Raw genomic sequence first — 22,305 nt, 5'->3', positions numbered from 1 at the left:
ACAGAACGGCTGATTTTTCCAACATAACTTTCTTTCTTTATTCCGGATATTTATACGTTCCTCTACAAAAATCCGAGGTTCTTAAATTAACATTTTCCCCTTTTAATAATCCGCATTTTCTCAGCTTTTCATTAACATCTGTTTTGTAAGGCCTAAGAGTGGACGAAGAAGACAAATCAACCGATGTTTTCTTTGACAACATTACAGCCTCAGGTAATTATTTTGTATTTTTTTATTAAAAGTCAGACTTCGTTGAAAAATACAATAACAGTAAACATGGTAAATAAAGTTGATAATATTTTGAAACCGATCAGCCGATTGCATAAGGCAAAGGTGAGCATGAAGTAGGCCTGAAAATCTGACAAAATCCAAACTAGTGCTGGTGGTAGTAAACAGTTGCATCGGAAGCAAATTGATCAATGTTGATAGTAGACTTGTAAAAAAATCTTGACAGACAGAAAACATGGAAAAAGAAAAAAGTTTATGTCCTATACTTTGCAAAAAATGTGGGTAAAGGGTCTCCCTCTAGCCCCAGGGTTTTGACGCCTATGGCAAAATCAAAAGTTATATCGCTTGTTATTTAGACAAAAAAAATAAATCATGAAGTGACAATTCAGAAATAAAACAAATTGGGTTAAGCTGTGTCAGTCACATTAAGCTTCACTTGCTGGCGCTAAGTACCTCAGTTGATAAATTATCCGACAAGAGATTCAGAGGAACCAGGAACTAATTTAGGTCTGGTTTGCCATAACATCTTCAATCCTGCTACATTATAACTGTGAAAAACAAAGTGCAAGATATTGGCGGTAATTAATCTCAGCTATAGTTTCATTGAAACTGAAAAAAATTGTCTCAATTTAATGTCTACAGGAAAAGATGTCAATCAAAATTTTTCAGTCACTAAAAATGTTTCTAATATATCCGGGAAATATCAGTAGATATTGATTAGAACTAAGGGATTTCCCTTGTTAGACATACTCATTAATTACATTCACATTCACATTCAAATGTTTTATTCATTTAGAATTTCTGTTGATGTACATCTAAATTGTGCTTAACAGGTTGTGACAGCATTGAAGCAGTTTTCATTGATCGTGAATGGATCCAGAGCTCTGTCGACAGAGAACTGTTTTGGGGGAAGGAGGCGAAGAAATCTACAGAAAAAATACAATGCTCCTCAAACAGAGAAAGGCCACTCAAGTCAGACAGATCAGGTTTAAAAAGTTTGATAACTTAAATTTATTACATTGCTTTAACATCTAAAGTTCATTAAGATTCTCCAACCCTCAGCCTCAAAATATTTTTTCATCAAAAATATGTTATTTGTCCTTTGATGAATGCAATACTATGAAAAAAATTTCTTTATGGTATTTAACCTTGCATTTTACAAAGTTATTGTAAATTTGCACAATGGATATAACGGTATATATAAATGTAAAAGTTGCACATGAGATCTTTAAAAATAAGGTTTTATTGGTACATCTGTGCTTTACGCCCTTTTACCTACCGGTATATGTAGTAACTGCAGATCTGTAAATTTGTCTTATATAAGGCAGAATTATGCTACAAATTAAAAAAATCCAAATAATTTAAGAGTTATTGGACATGGCAGAGGATCAGAGATTGTTAAGTTACTGTTGGTAAAACTTATCTGAATATTGAAATAAAAACTTTGAACTTGTAAATTAAGTTAGAGATACACTAGCCAATGTGCTTCACAAAATGTTCATATAAAATGAACTTTTAAGAGAAATAACATAAACAATTGATTAAACAGAAGTGAAGTTAAGATGAAGTTAATCTATGTCAGTATTGATATTTTATATTAACTAGATTTATATGAAGAAATTTTGTGTTTGCAGGAGTTTAGCCCCTTGATTTGCGGCTCAGTAAGGGGAGATAGTTATGTCTCCTCTCCTACCTTCTTTGAAAACAAATATGGTAAGTTCCCTTTCTTTTGTCCAAAACCCCACAAAAAAATAATAAAACAATATTTAATGGAGATAAATCCATGGAGGTCAAGCCTTCTGTATTTATTCTTTTATTAAAATGTAAAATAATTATTGATTACTTTGACCTGTTTGTGCTGGTCAGCAAATACAATCTACCCCGTGTAAATTATCAACGAGACAGCTATCGAACAATAGTTTAAATGGATGAAAAAAACCAACCTCTCATAATAAATGATGGATAAAAGCAGTGGATTTGGGATTTTACTGTCTGATTTTTTAACTTTGGGCCTACGATAAGCCGATATGGGGGATAGGCCGAATCTCGCGCATCGGTGGAAAAAAATATCGGCCTATGCCCCGAAAAATACGGGGTAATTAAAATTAGTCCTGCAGTATCACACCCTTACAAGATCTTTCAACACTCCTTACAGGGTCACTTCAGAGCAACCTTTCAGTTAGCCAATGAAATTTGAAGCTGTTGAAATCTTGGCTGGTTGTGGATTCTGTTTAAGAAACATGTTTCATTTTCACTGACGAACCTTATTGCCTGAGGTGTCTCTGTAGTAAATAAAGTCATAGACATAGGAAAACGAAATTGACCCGAATAAAGGTTTGCATGCATGCAGTTTGTATTTTTTGTTTGTTTCCTATCTTGTAGGTTTTGAGGACCCTAGTTTTACCAGGCCCGCACCATCATTACTAACTTCCAGGACAACAGAACAAAGACGTCTGCTTCAGTTACGTCAACTATGTAAGGGTTTTTGGTTTTTTTTTAATTGATTCCTCTTTATCAAGTACCCGGTAATATGAAATTCTCTGCCTCACAAAAATGATGGGGGGGGGGGGGGTGGAAAACATATAATTATACTTGTGTTAATAATTTTGTTATTGGTTTTTAAGGGCATTCTTCAGTCCGCTTGTTTTACGTACGAAGGGAGGGAACTGGTGATCCAAGGAACGAAGACCCTGAACAGCAAGGACTGAAGGAGGTCGAGTTACCATGGTTACCAATGAATTTCACAATGGTCTCCATTGGAAAGATTCTTGCTCTTAAGCACTAGCACTAAAATGTTCCCAAACTTTGACTTGAAACTTTAACAAATACATAACTGTATAAAAGAATTTATTTCTGAATTGCTGAAATACTAAATGATATACTCTATTTGTGGGGTTTAAAATCATGGATTTATTGATTGATTTTACAGGTGAAAAAGACAGTAGAAGATCAGTATGCTGTGTTAAAGGTAAAAACAAAGTGTTACCTCTGCTATTGGTATAAGAAATTAAAGATATAAAAATCACTTAATTTTTAGCTCACCTGAGCTGAAAGCTCAAGTGAGCTATTCTGATCACATTTTGTCTGTCGTCCGTCTGTCCGTCTGTCCGTCCGTCTGTCCGTCCGTCTGTCCGTAAACTTTTCACATTTTCAACATCTTCTCAAGAACTACTAGGCCAATTTCAACCAAACTTGGCACAAATCATCCTTAGGCAAAGGGGATTCAAAGTTGTGAAAATTAAGGGCCACACCCGTTTTCAAGGGGAGATAATTAGAAATTAATGAAAAATTTCGAGAAATTTTCAAAAATCTTCTTCTCAAGAACCAGAAAGCCAGGAAAGCTGAAACTTGTGTGGAAGCATCATCAGGTAGTGTAGATTCAAAGTTGTGAAATTCATGACCCCCGGGGGTAGGGTGGGGCCACAATAGGGGGTCGAAGTTTTACATAGAAATATATAGAGTAAATCTTTAAAAATCTTCTTCTCAAAAAGTAAACAGCCAGGAAAGCTGAAACTTGTGTGGAAGCATCCTCAGGTAGTGTAGATTCAAAGTTGTGAAATTCATGACCCCCGGGGGTAGGGTTGGGCAACAATGGGGGGTTGAAGTTTTACATAGGAATATATAGAGTAAATCTTTAAAAATCTTCTTCTCAGAAACTAAACAGCCAGGAAAGCTGAAACTTGTGTGAAAGCATCCTCAGGTAGTGTAGATTCAAAGTTGTGAAAATCATGACCCCCGGGGGTAGGGTGGGGCCACAATGGGGGGTCGAAGTTTACCATAGGAATATATAGAGTAAATCTTTAAAAATCTTCTTCTCAGAAACTAATCAGCTAGCAAAGCTGAAACTTGTGTGGAAGCATCCTCAGGTAGTGTAGATTCAAAGTTGTGAAAATCATGACCCCTGGGGGTAGGGTGGGGCCACAATGGGGGGTCGAAGTTTACATAGGAATATATAGAGTAAATCTTTAAAAATCTTCTTCTCAGAAACTAATCAGCCAGGAAAGCTGAAACTTGTGTGGAAGCATCCTCAGGTAGTGTAGATTCATAGTTGTGAAAATCATGATCCCTGGGGGTAGGGTGAGGCCACATTGGGGGGGGGGTGTTAAAATTTTACATAGGAATATATAGAGTAAATCTTAAAAAATCTTCTTCTCAGAAATTAATCAGCCAGGAAAGCTGAAACTTGTGGGAAGTATCCTCAGGTAGTGTAGATTCAAAGTTGTGAAAATCGTGACCCTTGGGGGTAGGGTGAGGCCACATGGGGGGGGGGGTGTTAAAGTTTTACATAGGAATATATATAGAGTAAATCTTTAAAAATCTTCTTCTCAGAAGCTAATCAGCAAGATGATTCTTTATAATTATTAAGACTTTGGCTCCAGGACAATTTTTCGGCCTCACAAGAAGGTTCAGAGTTTGATGTAGCTAAATATCCCATATATAAACAATTGTAAAGGATCTTTTTGAGAACTGCAATACTCAACATGTGATATGACTATAAAATTGAAGCAGGCAGCTATTTTTTCATTAGAATCTTTTTGTATTACTGTTTTGAGTTATTGCCCTTGATTTTTTGATTCTTGATTATTTTAATTAATGCATCCACTGTTAACCAATTATTGTGATGATTATTTTTATACAATAATAAATATTCAATGTATATAAGTTGTTCTGCATAAGTAGTTTTGGGTTAGGCCGGAATAGTTTGTTTATTTTTGATTTCCAATTTTTAGATACTATGAATTATTTTAGGCCGGCACATGTATAGGGACAGTGTATATTGCATTGCGATGAGAGACTGTTTGGGGTTAAACTTGAACAAGTACGGAGAGATTGAGGGTGTGGACATCCCTGCTCTCTCTAATCTTCGTGTTTTTCTAACCCACGATACAGAGAGTGCGGTCCTTCCTGCCCTGTATCGCATTAACAAGTGTGCGGTCATACTTGCTTGTCTTGGTGGTGGTTGCGGCGGAGCACTAGTGTATGGTCATCTGTTCTGGCCTTTCTAGCGCAAGTGTGCGGTCATCCCTGCTTGCGTAATCTCTGCTTGTGTTAACGTTGCTACCTGTGAGTTGCGTAGGTGTGCGGTCATCCCTGCCTGCGTAACTTTGAGTCCCTATATATGTGCAGGAGCGGTGATTAAAGTCTGCTCTTGTAAATATTGGCAGCAATCAGGGCTATTCGAGTTCCAAGGGGGGAAAATGGATTTTATTTATACAGGATCTACATGTATTATTGTACATTGTCCAGATTGTTTGTATTATGACTACATTAAGCTGACTTTATCATACCTATTGTTCCTCAGGTGAGCGATGTGGCCCATGGGCCTCTTGTTTTATGATGGCACAGTCAAACTTCATTATCTCGAACTAGATGGGGCTGTAGAAAAACTTCGAGATATCCGAATATTCGATATATCGTGGGTAAAATACTTTTAAAATAGGTGGTTGGGACTTAAAAATTACTTCGATATATCCATTGTATTCGAGGTATCGGTGTTCGAGATATCAAAGTTTAACTGTATATGTCAAGAAAAGGTCATTGACAAGTACCAGTATGCTGAAAGAATTAAAAAATTCAAACAAATCAAAACACATGTACTGAAGAATCATAGTGTGAGCAAATAGGGCTTTGTCATAGCTTTGTAAAAGTACATGGTTTATGGAAGATGAGAATCATATTATGATATTATATAAATTATGTAGTAGATTGTTTATTCATGTATATTTATGTGTATTTATATCTAACGTTATTACTTGCAATATTTATAAAATTTCATTATTAGGAGAAGACTATCTAAGTTATTTAGAACTTGTGTCTAATCCATTTGATTTAATCAATAAAATATGTTCAATTCAAACGTCTTATTTACCTTGCCATTGCCAGAAGTGGACCGATCTTGCTACATCTCTCTCTGTTAGATTTGCACGATTTCGCCTGAGTTAACCAGAAGTTAAAAGATTGTAACCCTGAACATTATTATTGTATACAGGGAAATATTCGCCCCCGTTCTCTTTTCGCCCCTTTCGCCATGGTTGACAGCAGGCGAATTTAAGAGTAGACTGGTTTAATTCCAAAGTTTCAAATTATTTTTCTTTAAACGCAACTGTGTCTGGGCAAATTCAAAATGTGGCAAAACTCTTAGCAAGTGTAGAAAGGCAAAAATAACACGGGCAAAATTAATCATTTAATCATACAGTATGTGTTTCTCCCCCACCTTTATCTATAGAAGTAAATTGGAAGATTGTTACATTTATGTGTTTTCCCTGGCTTTAATCAGTAGTTTGCAGATTATAAGCTTTAGCATACCTGTACATGTACAGTCAAACTTCATTATCTCGAACTAGATGGGACTGTTTAAAAACTTCAAGATACCGAGTATTCGAGATAACGGGAGTAAAATTCTTCAAAATAAGTAGTTGGGACTAACAAATCACTTCGACATTTCCATTGTATTTGAGATATCAGTGTTTGTGATATCGAAGTTCAACTGTATTTTTTTCTCTTTTGTTTACCAGGAGTTAGCTGAACTTAGTACAAAGCAGGCCGCCGAGAACAAGAACCTGTTGAAACAGCAGCAGCTGAAAAACCTAGAGGAGAAGTACGAGATGTTGATGTCACAGGTCAAGGAATTGAGCAGTAAAAAGAAGACGACGGTAAATCACGCCGTCCAGCTCCTGAGTTACGTCGCCGCAGTTATCCTTCTGGTCATCATCATTGTTAGGATCACAGGATCAAGTAGGTTGTTTTTAAAGCAAAAAAATTATCTTAACCTTACTCACATGTTTTCTGAAACTAGAGACGTAAGTTTGATTTATGTTGGACTAAAAACTAGGCCAAAAATAATTAAAACTTTAAGTTTAACTAAACCGCGATGTTGTATGCAGGTATTTTACCTAAAGGCTTTTATTTTTAATGCACTTTTAAAAAGAGGACTCAATTTAACTCAATATTCTGAGGAGGTTTTTTAACTTTAAAGAAACTTAACAGAGAAAAGAGACAAACCACTTATGCTAGCTGTAACCGTATGTTAATTCTTTAACAGATGTTATGAACGGCAACTCCAAAACATTCTCGGTGGTGTCCAAGGATATGATCGAGGAAAAATTCAGCGATGTCCACGGAGTAAGTATTGTATTCCTGATTAAAAGTGAAGGATTAATACATCATCAAAGGAAAATCGCAAGAAAGCACCTCTAATGAAATTAAAAATCTTGGATTTTTAAATCAATATTATTGTGAAATTGCAGAATTTAATACTTGTATTATATGAGTAATTTTTTTTTTTTTTTGGGGGGGGGGGTTAATGAGAAACATGTTTGAATCACAGGAAAGAATTCTCTTTCATGTACACATGAATTCTCACTGTAACAACAAATATATAATTTCATTTCATTTTTTTTGTTGAAAACTGAAAATTAAATAAATGATATTTTAACGTACTGAATTCTATACATTTACATGTCTGCATTACAGAATATGGTCTCTAAGATATAAATTCTAAGTATGATAATATCTTGTCATAGAAAAGACAGTAAAACACAGTTATAGCAGAATTGACGTTTATAGCGAAGTGGTTTTCATTCCCCTTGACTTTATTACTTGTCGTAAACTTGACAGATATGATGAATTATGCTTACAACGAAGCAAAATCATCCATCCCTGGCACTTTGTTATAAGTGTGTTTTACTGTATTATAATAGTGTTATTATGTAGGTTTACAGCAAGGAGCTGGATCCACTGTACATTCATCCAAATTTACAAATTATAAAATGTATCATTTTTAGATGGATGAGGCCAAGGATGACATGATTGATATCGTCAAATTCCTGCAGAACCCCGAGCCATTCAACCAAGTGGGAGCCAAGATTCCTAAAGGTAAGGTGAAGGTCATTGTGCCTGTCATGGCCATTGTGCAAATCAAATCTACCAGTAAGTCAATAGATAAGTCAAGGTCTCTACACATATTAGGATCGTTTTACATGTCAAGGTCAAATCTAGGTCTTAGGTCACTATACAGGTCATGGTTACTGGTAGTTATTATCTACATCAAGATTTTTTCTGTATTGTAGGGATCCTGTTGGAAGGTCCCCCTGGAGTTGGAAAAACCATGTTAGCCAGGGCAGTGGCAGGTACAAAGATTATTGTACAACTGTTAAAGCAGTCAGGTTTTGGGTCTTTGTTACTGAAAGTATTTTTATTGTCTAAAAGATTTTTTTTTTAGTTTCCTTTCCTTTTGATATTTTGTTTTGTTTTAATAAGAAATTTGCATATATCTGAAGAAACTTTTGTGAAATAAATTTTATTAATGTTGTTTGTATTTTAAAATTAAAAGAACATATGAATACTTAGTTGACAGTTGAGATGCTTACGCTCATGAAAGCATAACTTTTATTTAGGAGAAGCTGGAGTGCCCTTCATTTTTGCCTCGGGCTCCGAGTTTGATGAAATCTTTGTCGGCGTGGGTGCCAAGCGAGTAAGAGAACTTTTTGGTAAGGATTTCTAAGCTTTGTGGGTTTAGTTTTATGTTCATTTTCAAAAAGACTTTATTCAGTGATATTTCATTACTCATTGGGAATTTAAATACAAAGTTGAGGTGGTTTCACAATATTGTGAATAAACAAAATTATGTCTACTTTTTTTCTCTGATAATCATGATTGTTTTTATTCTTCAGAAACTGCAAGGCATATAGCTCCTTGCATTGTCTTCATTGATGAAATAGACAGCCTGGCCACCACCAGGACCCAGAGTCCGTACTCCACCCCCGCGGCCTACCAGAGTATCAACCAACTACTAACAGAGCTAGACGGGTAAGTACTTATACCAGAGTATCAGTCAACTACTAACAGAGCTAGACGGGTAAGTACTTATACCAGAGTATCAGTCAACTACTAACAGAGCTAGACGGGTAAGTACTTATACCAGAGTATCAGTCAACTACTAACAGAGCTAGACGGGTAAGTACTTATACCAGAGTATCAGTCAACTACTAACAGAGCTAGACGGGTAAGTACTTATACCAGAGTATCAACCAACTACTAACAGAGCTAGATGGGTAAGTACTTATACCAGAGTATCAACCAACTACTAACAGAGCTAGATGGGTAAGTACTTATACCAGAGTATCAACCAACTACTAACAGAGCTAGACGGGTAAGTACTTATACCAGAGTATCAGTCAACTACTAACAGAGCTAGATGGGTAAGTACTTATACCAGAGTATCAGTCAACTACTAACAGAGCTAGACGGGGAAGTACTTATACCAGAGTATCAGTCAACTACTAACAGAGCTAGACGGGTAAGTACTTATACCAGAGTATCAGTCAACTACTAACAGAGCTAGACGGGTAAGTACTTATACCAGAGTATCAACCAACTACTAACAGAGCTAGATGGGTAAGTACTTATACCAGAGTATCAACCAACTACTAACAGAGCTAGACGGGTAAGTACTTATACCAGAGTATCAGTCAACTACTAACAGAGCTAGATGGGTAAGTACTTATACCAGAGTATCAACCAACTACTAACAGAGCTAGACGGGTAAGTACTTATACCAGAGTATCAACCAACTACTAACAGAACTAGACGGGTAAGTACTTATACCAGAGTATCAGTCAACTACTAACAGAACTAGACGGGTAAGTACTTATACCAGAGTATCAGTCAACTACTAACAGAGCTAGACGGGTAAGTACTTATACCAGAGTATCAGTCAACTACTAACAGAGCTAGATGGGTAAGTACTTATACCAGAGTATCAACCAACTACTAACAGAGCTAGACGGGTAAGTACTTATACCAGAGTATCAACCAACTACTAACAGAGCTAGACGGGTAAGTACTTATACCAGAGTATCAGTCAACTACTAACAGAACTAGACGGGTAAGTACTTATACCAGAGTATCAGTCAACTACTAACAGAGCTAGACGGGTAAGTACTTATACCAGAGTATCAGTCAACTACTAACAGAACTAGATGGGTAAGTACTTATACCAGAGTATCAACCAACTACTAACAGAGCTAGATGGGTAAGTACTTATACCAGAGTATCAACCAACTACTAACAGAGCTAGACAGGTAAGTACTTATACCAGAGTATCAACCAACTACTAACAGAACTAGACGGGTAAGTACTTATACCAGAGTATCAACCAACTACTAACAGAGCTAGACAGGTAAGTACTTATACCAGAGTATCAACCAACTACTAACAGAGCTAGACGGGTAAGTACTTATACCAGAGTATCAACCAACTACTAACAGAGCTAGATGGGTAAGTACTTATACCAGAGTATCAACCAACTACTAACAGAGCTAGACGGGTAAGTACTTATACCAGAGTATCAACCAACTACTAACAGAACTAGACGGGTAAGTACTTATACCAGAGTATCAACCAACTACTAACAGAACTAGATGGGTAAGTACTTATACCAGAGTATCAACCAACTACTAACAGAGCTAGATGGGTAAGTACTTATACCAGAGTATCAACCAACTACTAACAGAGCTAGACGGGTAAGTACTTATACCAGAGTATCAACCAACTACTAACAGAACTAGACGGGTAAGTACTTATACCAGAGTATCAACCAACTACTAACAGAGCTAGACGGGTAAGTACTTATACCAGAGTATCAGTCAACTACTAACAGAGCTAGATGGGTAAGTACTTATACCAGAGTATCAACCAACTACTAACAGAACTAGATGGGTAAGTACTTATACCAGAGTATCAACCAACTACTAACAGAACTAGATGGGTAAGTACTTATACCAGAGTATCAACCAACTACTAACAGAGCTAGATGGGTAAGTACTTATACCAGAGTATCAACCAACTACTAACAGAACTAGACGGGTAAGTACTTATACCAGAGTATCAACCAACTACTAACAGAGCTAGACGGGTAAGTACTTATACCAGAGTATCAACCAACTACTAACAGAGCTAGACGGGTAAGTACTTATACCAGAGTATCAACCAACTACTAACAGAGCTAGATGGGTAAGTACTTATACCAGAGTATCAACCAACTACTAACAGAGCTAGACGGGTAAGTACTTATACCAGAGTATCAACCAACTACTAACAGAACTAGATGGGTAAGTACTTATACCAGAGTATCAACCAACTACTAACAGAGCTAGATGGGTAAGTACTTATACCAGAGTATCAACCAACTACTAACAGAGCTAGACGGGTAAGTACTTATACCAGAGTATCAGTCAACTACTAACAGAGCTAGATGGGTAAGTACTTATACCAGAGTATCAACCAACTACTAACAGAACTAGATGGGTAAGTACTTATACCAGAGTATCAACCAACTACTAACAGAACTAGATGGGTAGGTAGAAGTAACTTACATGTACAGTGTATATGTGTTACAGTTTTACCAAAATATCAACCAGTAACTGACTGAGAATTTGTGAAGTGAACTTGCCCATGAATGAACATTCCCACTCAAATTTTAAACTTGTCATTTCTTCATAATATTTATGTACTAAATACTGTATGACAGAATTCAGGAAAGTATGGTCCCAGGTCCCAATAACCTCTAAAAAAATTCATAACCTACAAATATTAGCCCACACTTTGATTCTTTAGTACATGTATTTTGATTTGGGATAGATAGAAGACAATGTTGTGACAACAAGGCATGTTTAATTTTTACAGGTTCCAGTCTATGAATGGAATCATACTCATCGCAGCCACAAACAGAAAAGATGCCCTCGATCCGTAAGTCTGTACTTATTCAAAAACTTACTACATATAAATGTTTTTAAAAAAATCAATCTATTTATTTTTTTTTTCAAAAAATCTACTGATTATTAACAAATTAAAATTGTTCAATGGTCAAATCTCATCTCTGTTAAATCCAGCATATTTAATCATAAAACCAACATTATTTTATCTTATAATCAATGTCATACATGTTTCTAAAAACTTATCATATCCAAAATTCATCAAAATCAGTGAAAAGTGGCATGATGGCAGATTGGCAGTTATTACTAATAATTGACAATGGTGAAATAACGCTATCTGCTAAAAGATTAAAAATGCATTTAATGCCATTACACCCTGATTTGGATGGTTGACTTACTTCGCAGTTCATTTCCAATTTTTTGATTTAGAGCCATTTTACGACCTGGACGTTTGGATATGCACATATCTGTAGAGAGACCAGACCTAAAAGGACGAGAGAAAATGTTCAAGCAATATCTGAGTAAAGTCAAACATGACCCAGGTAAGAGTGATGAAAATAGTTAATAATAAAAGTAAGAAAATGAGTTATTGCAGAATTTATTTATCATACGGTAGTTAAAAATTGATAAGAAGTAGAGAGAAGAAACTGTAAAAGTTTCACAAAATTGTCACAGCAGCAAGTTTGAATCTGACCATTGTAGCTTGATGCTGCATGTTCACAGGGATATAAACACCAGAGTCTTTCTTTTCCAGATATCAATATCACACACCTGGCTCTTGGTACAAGTGGATTCACAGGTATTTTGTCTTATTCGTATACATGTACTAACTATGCACAGATCTAGCAGTGGGGATAACCCCATCCCATCACAACTTAAAGTTTATAAATTCACATAGTAGAGATAACAAAACAAGGCCTAGGACCCCCCCCCCCCACCCTTGGAAAATTTGAAAAAGGAAATAATTAAACTTTTCAATTAAGTTGATACATGAATTCATGATTAAAGATAAAGATCAAATACCTAGTACCCGTAGTTGCATATTGATTTCAAATTCATAGTTTGGGAAACTAAAGGTTAATTCTTAGAAAGTACTGAATTTTCCCTCTATCAGGTGCTGACATCAGCAGTATGGTGAATCAGGCCGCACTGAAGGCGGGTATAGATGGAGTATCCTCAGTCAACATGAGTCATCTGAACTACGCCAAGGACAAAATCCTGATGGGTAAGGATAACTGTTTCTGAGTTCTAGTTATACAGACAGTAAGTTCATTAAAGGTGCAGACTGTAGCGGTAGCCTTTACATAATTATGTAATTATTTAGGAAGCTCTTGATTATTCTGCAATTCTGATAAATAAAACCACTTATTTGAATAAATTGTAAACTGTATTTCTAAACAGTTAACTCTGCTGGTAAGGCTCAAGATTTTTCAATTGAAGTTACAGTACACAGACTTGTTTTCACCCCGTTATTTTCACCTTTCTCATTTGCGAATTTTTGTCCTGTCTCAAATTCACACAATAAGAGTTGACATGTTTTAAGAGAGATAATTTGAGACATTTGAATTTGCCCATTGACACAGAGGGTGAAAGGGATGAAAATGAAATGGGGCGAATATTTCTACGTGTACAGTAGATCGTAATATGCCAATATCTGTATGTCATGTACAGTTTATCATTTCATTTAACAGGATCAGAAAAAAAGACCCGCACTCCAGACGAACGTGTAAACTGGTGCACAGCCATCCATGAAGCGGGGCACACCATTGTAGGCATGGAGTCCAAAACCTCCGTCACCGACGTGTATAAAGTCACCATCAAAAGCAGGGGAGGCAACCATTCCCTAGGTCACGTGAGTGTCTGCAATCTACATTGTCCATATACCGGTACATATACATTTTATTTAATAACCAGATCCCCATTATGATGTTATTTTTCGACTTACAATTTATGATTTTTCTTTTTTTTTTTTTCTTTTTAAATGAATATGACATCTATTATTGAATCAAGTCATATTCTATACTCGATCGACTGTTACTTGTGCATAAAGCTTTGGTCTTTAACTATTTTTTAGCTAAAATAAATCAATTTGCTTGTATTTAATGTTTGTTTGCAAAATCTTACCCATGTCCTGTAAATATTAAAGATTTTAACTAGTATAATTGTAACTTTTTGCAGACTCAATTTCTACCAAAAACAGAGCTTTACGACGAGAGCAGAGCTCAGCTGATGAATGAGCTTGACATTTGTATGGGAGGACGCGTCGCTGAAGAAATCATTTTTGGAGCCAATGAAGTCACAACAGGTTGGTGGTTTTTATTGTGGCGCCTATGCATGATTTTCGAATGATAAGTCTACGAAACTTCTTTGATGGTGAAGAATAAATGTTCCAAGCAAGATCTTATGAATCTAAGAGACTGCTAGTATTTGGGAAAAAATATTTACCATTGGACTTATTTAACCTTTGAAAATTTTGACCTTTGGACTTTTTATGACCTTTGGGAATTTTTACCTAAATTTGGACTTTTTACTTATAAACTTTGCAGAATGTAAACAATCTTGGGAAATGCATTTCTTAAAACATCTTCCCATTAGTAATTTCTCTTTGCTTCTCAAAGACTTCAAGGTTAGGTTTAACTAAGTAAGTTTCACCTTTTGAGTAATAAATATAAATATGTTGCTTCATTCTTTCTTACCAAGCATTAAGCATTAACTCCTCTCATTACTACTTTGAGTTTCTTCAGTGGTTTCATCCATGATATTTAGCATAGAATGCTGGCATGTCAAATTTTAAGTTTAAAGGAAATGTTTTTTGGTGAATAGTTCTAAAATCCAAGGTAATCTTTAAAATCATGTGCATGATAATTATATAATTATATATGCAAGATTTTCTAGCAACTTGTATATTAATTTCTCAAACAAGTGTTAATTGTGTCATATAAAAAATAAGTAATAAATGAAAAAAGAAATGTTATAGTGTTTATAACATGAATATCACATTAATAGAGAATTTCAAGGAATTTTACCATAAACAGTTTTGTTGTCTAGATGATAAAAAGTCATATCATGCTCTTAGATATTGTTACTTGAAATTCTCTTTTAGTGAATTTCACATGAAATCTTTTATCTTTTATTTGTGAAATTTTTGTAAGGTACAATGAAGATACATGGACATAAATATTGAATTAGACGTCCTTACTCTGTGGTAGCTAGATAACTTTAGTAAATGTAGATATACATGTATTTAGTGTGTATTTAGTGTAACAGTGTGATATTTGGCAGAAATTCATTTTGAAGTTAACTTCGATTTTCTGACACGTTTCTGAATCTATGAAGGAAGCTTGATGGTCAACAAATTACAACCGTCCAATTTATCTAGATATTTTATATATGATATTTTAAGCCAATTGTAATATTTTTGCTTTGAAATTTAGAATTGTACAAACCTCTTCTTTAATTAATATAAGATAGATTTAATCTAAAAATAGCCATGAGCATCTAGTCATCTTTTAAGATTAACACTAAACTACTAAAGACCTGAAATACTGAAGACCTGAAAAACCTGAAATTATATATAAATGATACATTTCTATGTTCTGCATCAAATAAAATGACTTTGTGTGTGCATTTATTATATTTTCATAAGAGATGTGGTAGAAAAATATCATGAAATGACATCCGTATAAATTGTTTATGCAAAAATATGAAAAACTTGAAAATTTAAATTGACCTGAAAATTTCAGCTGACCTGAAATTTTATGTAAATGATACATTTTTGTGATCGGCTTTGGCCGATCACAGTTGTGTCCATATGAGGCATCCTGCAAATTTAACTATTTGTGCACGCATTGCGCCTTGCACTATTTTATTTACTATGCACTGACAACCTTATTTAAATCTTTAATTAGACGTAGATTACTAAAACTTACAGTAATCTTATCTGTTTACCCTGAAAATAAAACATTTATAGAGTTACATACATAATGATTCAAATCACGTTTTTTTCACATATGCGTGAGAATATTAATCAGAAGTATATTTTGCCTACTAAAAGTAAAGCTCATTCATGCCTTGCCATTTCGGAAATTAATAAAACGGTGCTATATATAATTTACTGCATGTTGCGTATATTATATATTAAACAGAGCTGACCAATGATATTTCATGCCGATCATTCCTTTAAAAGGAATACTTGTTATGTTCTACTTTTAATAAGATGACAATATGTAAGTTATTATTATATTCCCATGTGAAATGTGTGGGAAAAATATCATAACATGACATCATTATCAGTTATTGACACAGAAATACAAAAGACCCGAAAACTTTATTGACCTGAAAATTTGAGCTGACCTGAATTTTTTGTTGAATTATAATATATTTCACATTATAAATATTAATAACATGCGTTATCTGTTTTGTTTTGTACATTGTCAGGTGAAATGCTAAGAATACAAATGAACTCGATCTGTATATACATATTTGTACAGAATATGAACGTGACATTGACCTGAATTGACCTGAAACTTATATCATTTGTTATTGAGCCTACTAAACTTATAAAATTTGTGATTTCTTCGTCTATTAATTGTTTTATTGTGCTAAAATTTACAAAGCATGTACAGCAATCTCATTATCACATAAATGCAAAGCATTAAATATTTATATGAAAATTTGATTTGACATGAAATTGTTTTGCATTGATATGAAACTGTTAAATGGTCTTGATATTAGATATTGATAAAGATAATTTTGTGTTTTATATATACCATGTTTTCAGTGTTCAATGCTCTGAATTAAATTTGATGAAACCAGAGCTAAATCATGTATTCTTATATAAATGCTGTTATGCATTATATAATATATATGTAGTACCCTTGATTTAGGGGACGCAATATTCCGCGAAAAACTTAATAGAATACACAGCCAAATTTATATTATATCAAAATAATGTTTATAGCATTTTTCCTTTGTATATTTAAGGAGCCAGCAGTGATTTTAAAACAGCCACCTCCATTGCCAAGCAGATGGTGATGTATTATGGGATGTCAGAGAATGTAAGTTTACAAACTGAGCAGGTTTATAAGATCAAAAGTGTGACTTCAGCTACCCGGTATTCAAAAATTGTATATGTACAGGTACATGCACTGAGAATGTAAAAATAATTTTGGACGAGTGTTTTATTAGTTTTTGGAAGTTCAGACATCCTTGTAAACTATAATTGATTGCGTAACAAAATGTTAATTCTTTGAATATTCATTAATGGTGCCAGATAACATGTACAGTAAATGCAAAAAATGTTTTAAAAGGGCTCTAAGATAAATAAAGAGAATTAAAGTGTCTCCTGAAGGAGAATCAGATGTAGGCAAATATGATTCAAAGAAACAATGAAAACTAATACTGTAAATTCCTTATATTACGCGAGCACATAATTCCGCGTTCCCACTGTTTTGTATCAAATTGCAAGAATATAAAATGGTGAACGCAGAAGATTTATCCTTATTTCTTTTAGTTCTTAACTCTCAGCAAATACAAGCGAGGTTTTAAAATCACGAGACTTGCTTCTCACGATTTTACGCGGCTATAAATTCCTTGCGTCTAATTAGGAATTTGCAGTATCTTTTTAAGATTGGACCAAAAAAACCCCTCTAATTTTCATATTTCAATCAAAATTAAAAAAATCGAATTCTTCCCCTTTTTCAATTTTGCAATAAAATGAATCATTGTAGTAGCATTTGACCAAATCTGGCAGTGGCGGAGATTACACCTTTTATAGATATAATAGTATTAATTTTCTTTTTTCATTATTAAATACAATTACTGGTAAAGCATTTAAATTTTATCCAAAGAATTCAGAGTTTTCCCTCTTTATCCTATCAATAAAAACTCAAAATTATCTCCCTTTGTCTTTTATTTCACACATTTCGTATTTCAAATTTTGAAGCTGGGAATGCGCGTCTACAGCAAGAAAGATCTACAGATGATGAGCCCGAAAATGAGGAAAGAAGTCGATGATGAAGTCAACAAACTTTTGCAGGTATTTTAAAAATCACCCTATTCATTATAGCTAGAAAGTTGTTTTGATTTATATAAGACAATCTTTTTATGGTTTATGGTATGCATGTATCAAACATAGAAAAAAAAATTAATTCATTAAGGTGGAATATGCTGCACCAATTTTTTATTTTACAAATTATTAAAATATAATTTCTGAAACATGATTCAATTGTTCAAAGAAGAATACATGCTTTAAATCATTTTCTAGAACTTCTTTTGTGTTTTTTTTATGAGAAATTGAAAAATCTGTTTTAGTTGCAAGTAAGACAGTGTAAAGTTTAAAATTTGGTGTGAATAAATGCATATTTTAAAATATCTTATAAATCAATAAATGTCAGTAGGACATTTTATTTATTTTTATTTTATAAAAGTCATGAATAATTCATTTTTTCCAAACCTATGGATTCTTTATGTAAAAATTATTGTCTTATAAAGACAAATTTAAATATAAATAGATCATTTTTCAAAAAGAAATTGAAACAAAATTGCACTAATTTAGAAATGCAGCCAATTTTCAAAATTTGACCAATTTTGATAATAAATAAACTGAGCCCAATCCAATTTGCCCATAGAATTAGAATTAACCCCCCCCCCCCCCAAAAAAAAAAAAAAAAGAATGACCAGAAAAGCTTTGGAAATACAATGTATACAGGAAAGTTTATCTTTGGTCACTTTATGAATTTATATTGTACAACATTGATTTTCCTGTTCCTTTAAAGGACTCGTACAATCGGACAAAGAAACTGCTGCTGAGAAAGAAAGACAAACTGACCAAGCTAGCAGAAATGCTAATGAAGTACGAAACTTTGGACATGGAGGAAATCCGACTCATCATGGAGGGGAAAGACATTGTTCGCTCTTGATTGTGGGCATGGCTCTAGTTGAAGAAACTATGTCACATGAGTTTTAGCATCTTTTGTGTCTAGCCCTGAGAAAACTAGGTCAATTCTGATGCTGTTTAATTTCAAAATCTTGTCTTCTCATCATATGGATATTGCCAAAACCAAGATTTGAACTGACACATTGTGGCCATCTTATGTTAAGCAAGGAAACCAAGATCTTCTTGTTTGCAGAAAAACAGGGCCTTTATATTATGATGAATTGAAACAAAAAATTGTTTGTGTTTTTCTTATTACTCAAGATGAAAAACTTAGAGTAAACCAATCTAGTATGAAGTTATGAAGTGGTTTTTATTTTTGTTTTTTTTTAAATGGATTTTTTAAGTTCATGGATTACTAATTTACCAATGGTTACCATTTTGAATTATCAAGAAAAAATGATTATCCATTGACCTCCAACAGAAAATGCTCTTATCCACTTGCCAAAAGTGGGTTAGCTCATTCAACAAACTATGGAATGAATCTTCTATCTCAAGAAAATGCTGAATAGATTCAGTAAACATTTGTTTAATGAGACTTTGCTTTGAATTAAAAAAAAATGCATGCACCGCTAAAACACATTTTCGGTGTAATTTTGAAGCTGTCAAATCAACTTTGTTTTTGTACTGTGATTCAAATGTGAGACTTCTGAAATGATTTCATTACGTTGTCTAATTATAGGTAACTACTTGCATATTCTTTTAATTTAATAGTATGACTCAAACCTGAAAGGTTAAATAATTATACATTTTTACGTAAGGATTTTTTGACACCTACATTATATTTTCATCCAGTATGATAATTTCTTTTTGTTGGGTACAGCAGCATATGGTAGATCTAACATAAAATACGACTAATTTTTTCATTTAAGACTTTGTAAATTGTAACAATTTAAAATAAGACTATTCAACCTTATATATCTCCATCTTGAAATGGAAAATTATCGTTCATTTCATATTACAAATCAGCTCCCATCAATACTTTCAGTACTTTGATTTGAATGTAGTAAATGTTCGTGTCGTGACCTTCCATCGTTAGGTAAGCGTTATATTCAGTTTTCATCCAGATATTAATAAATATGCTAAAATCATTACCACCCGCTAGTATCTTCATTGATGTCCCCGAAACATTACGCAGAAATTGACATGCCTCAATAAACAATAAAAACGCATGCAATATAATGGTTTCTTGAGCCTTTCCGGAAAAATAATGTTTGCACGAAATATCCTCATTAATTATTGTGTCCACCATATTAGACGAAGATCGAGGTAATTGCTGGGTGAAGGTGTAAATGTGGAAACATCTGGTCGTAAATCAGCTGTTAATATGACTCGCGTAATTTTCCAATCGGGACCAATGAACTCGACACTCTCCGGTTCGACTTTTAATGTCCTCTTCAAGAACAGTAACTCTTTATGTGATGACGTCATCCATCGCTCTAATTAATGACTCTGCAATCAATTTAGTTGCACTAGATGCATGGTTTATGTTCCATCATTTCAGACGAATGCAAACTACAAAGGGTTTCTCTATGTAAACCGTTATTCTTTAAAACACGTTAGCTTTAACAAATTTGATTTATCTCTTAAGCGCGTCATTGCAGTTTAAAGGGAAGGTGGGATAATGCAGTCTAGACTGCTCACTACAGGAACGTAGAACAAAAGTAACAATTAAAACTTTTGTTTTCGAAGCAGACATTCTTCTTTAATTAAAATATTATATGAAACTGAATTTTGAACATCGCCTCAACACACCTTTTGGGTGTTGCTAAAAATACACATAAAATTAAAATTAAAAGAAAAGATTGATTGCCCTCTTTCCGTCTTGATTTTACCTTCCGTAATTTTTGATTTCGTATTTGATGACCTTCGAAAGTAAATGTCTGCTTAACTAAGGCCAAGGTCATTGATCATGACAATGCATGTAGATCTGCTACTGGCCACAGTAGAAAAAGCTTTAGAGAAGCTTGTTTCTCAGGCCTGTCGTTAGGGTTTGTTACTCAAAGTCCTAAGGGCTTGTTTGTAATTTGTAGACGTCCCTAGCGAGAATGTAGAGGACCCCCTCAACCACCACCCCGATTAGAATTTAGAGGCGAGGGTCCTTTTTTCTGTTTGTCAAGATGTTGAGGTACATATAGGTTCCCCTCCCTTCAAAAGCGATGCTTATTAACGTGCCTGCACTATGCAATGGAAGTATGAAGCTGCGTACAACTCCCGTCATTTTCAAAGGTATATAATACCATCCTCAGGTCATTTTGAATGATGTTTAATCTTTTCACTAAAAGATGACAAAAGAATTCCCCGTCAGTGTTGGCCCTTGATCTTGACTAAAGTTTAACTTCAGTATTATATGTACTACCATCCAAAAAATAATACATATGTATTTCATTTCTACTATACTAGTAAATATTGATGATTGATAAAATGAAAAATGAGTTTGTTCTTCACAAATTCAGCAAAATCTCACTACTTTTGGTTGAGATAAATAGATTAAAACGGTGGCACTTGCAGGCATTGTCAAATATATAGTAATATTAGGAACCCTTACCTTAATACTTTTACATGTAATAGATAAGTAAGATTTGGAAAAAAAATTATTGGTCTTTAATGAAAAACTAGTACTAAGTGTACAGTAAAATACATGTGTATTGCTTATAGCGAAGACCCCGTGACCATTGAACTATTTTGATAGTTACATATATCAGATGAGTTTTGTGACGGCAATGAAATGACATGGCAGTTACTCTGAATAAATTGTTATTATAAGCGTTTACCTCAAATAAGTTTGACTGCATGTTCAGGCACGTAGCATCAGGGGGGGGGGTCAGGGGGGCATGCCCCCCCCCCCCCCCCCCCACTTTTTCCCGCAGCAACTAATTTTTTAAAATTTACATATAAAAGATTGAATTAATCATAGAGTTGCCCCCCCCCCCCTTTTTTTGAAAATAAGAAAATTATAGATTGGACTTGACACCCCCCTCCCCCCCCCCCACCCCCCCCCCCCCCCCCCCCCCACGGATTAGGTTTTTGAAGATTTGAAGAATTATAAATTTCCCTCTTTTTTTTTTCTTTTTTTCGCTTGTTAAGATATTTTGGATGAGTCTGCCCCCCCCCCCCCCCCCCACTTTCAAAAACGATGCTACGTGCCTGCATGTTAGTCTTAATTTGAGAACTGTCACCATATCGTAGAGGTAAATCTACGAAAATTATACTACTAGAATGTAGTAGTTCGATGTGAATAGCCTTTTCTTTTGTTTATTCAGTATTCAATATATAAAAGTTCTAGTCTGACGTCATTCTGGTCAGTCTTTGCTCTCATTGACAAGTCAAAAGCAAACAGTTTCGATCGTTATTGAAATTATCTACGCCTTGTCAGCCTCAAAAGTATAAATAAATATTTGTAGTTAAACCTACGAAATGAAAGATGTG

General features: G+C 34.4%; 1 protein-coding gene across 1 annotated transcript; it reads left to right on the top strand.

Moving 5' to 3' along the window:
* Window positions 1–79: 79 nt before the first annotated feature.
* LOC105335008 (ATP-dependent zinc metalloprotease YME1L1) lies at window positions 80–19,174 on the top strand. Its single transcript, XM_011438671.4, has 21 exons — window positions 80–213; window positions 1,062–1,214; window positions 1,863–1,941; window positions 2,611–2,703; window positions 2,853–2,941; window positions 3,158–3,196; window positions 6,744–6,963; window positions 7,271–7,350; window positions 8,013–8,103; window positions 8,298–8,357; window positions 8,625–8,717; window positions 8,901–9,036; window positions 11,914–11,976; window positions 12,372–12,484; window positions 12,697–12,741; window positions 13,057–13,167; window positions 13,634–13,794; window positions 14,121–14,247; window positions 16,926–16,999; window positions 17,887–17,979; window positions 18,719–19,174. Exons 1-21 carry the CDS (start codon window positions 184–186, stop codon window positions 18,860–18,862), a joined length of 2,094 nt encoding a protein of 697 aa, XP_011436973.3. The 5' UTR covers window positions 80–183; the 3' UTR covers window positions 18,863–19,174.
* Window positions 19,175–22,305: the final 3,131 nt, after the last annotated feature.

The sequence above is a fragment of the Magallana gigas genome, chromosome 1, assembly GCF_963853765.1.
Source record: "Magallana gigas chromosome 1, xbMagGiga1.1, whole genome shotgun sequence".
NCBI lineage: Eukaryota > Metazoa > Mollusca > Bivalvia > Ostreida > Ostreidae > Magallana > Magallana gigas.
Note: the sequence above shows the minus strand (reverse complement) of the source record. Positions and strands in the feature narration are given on the sequence as shown.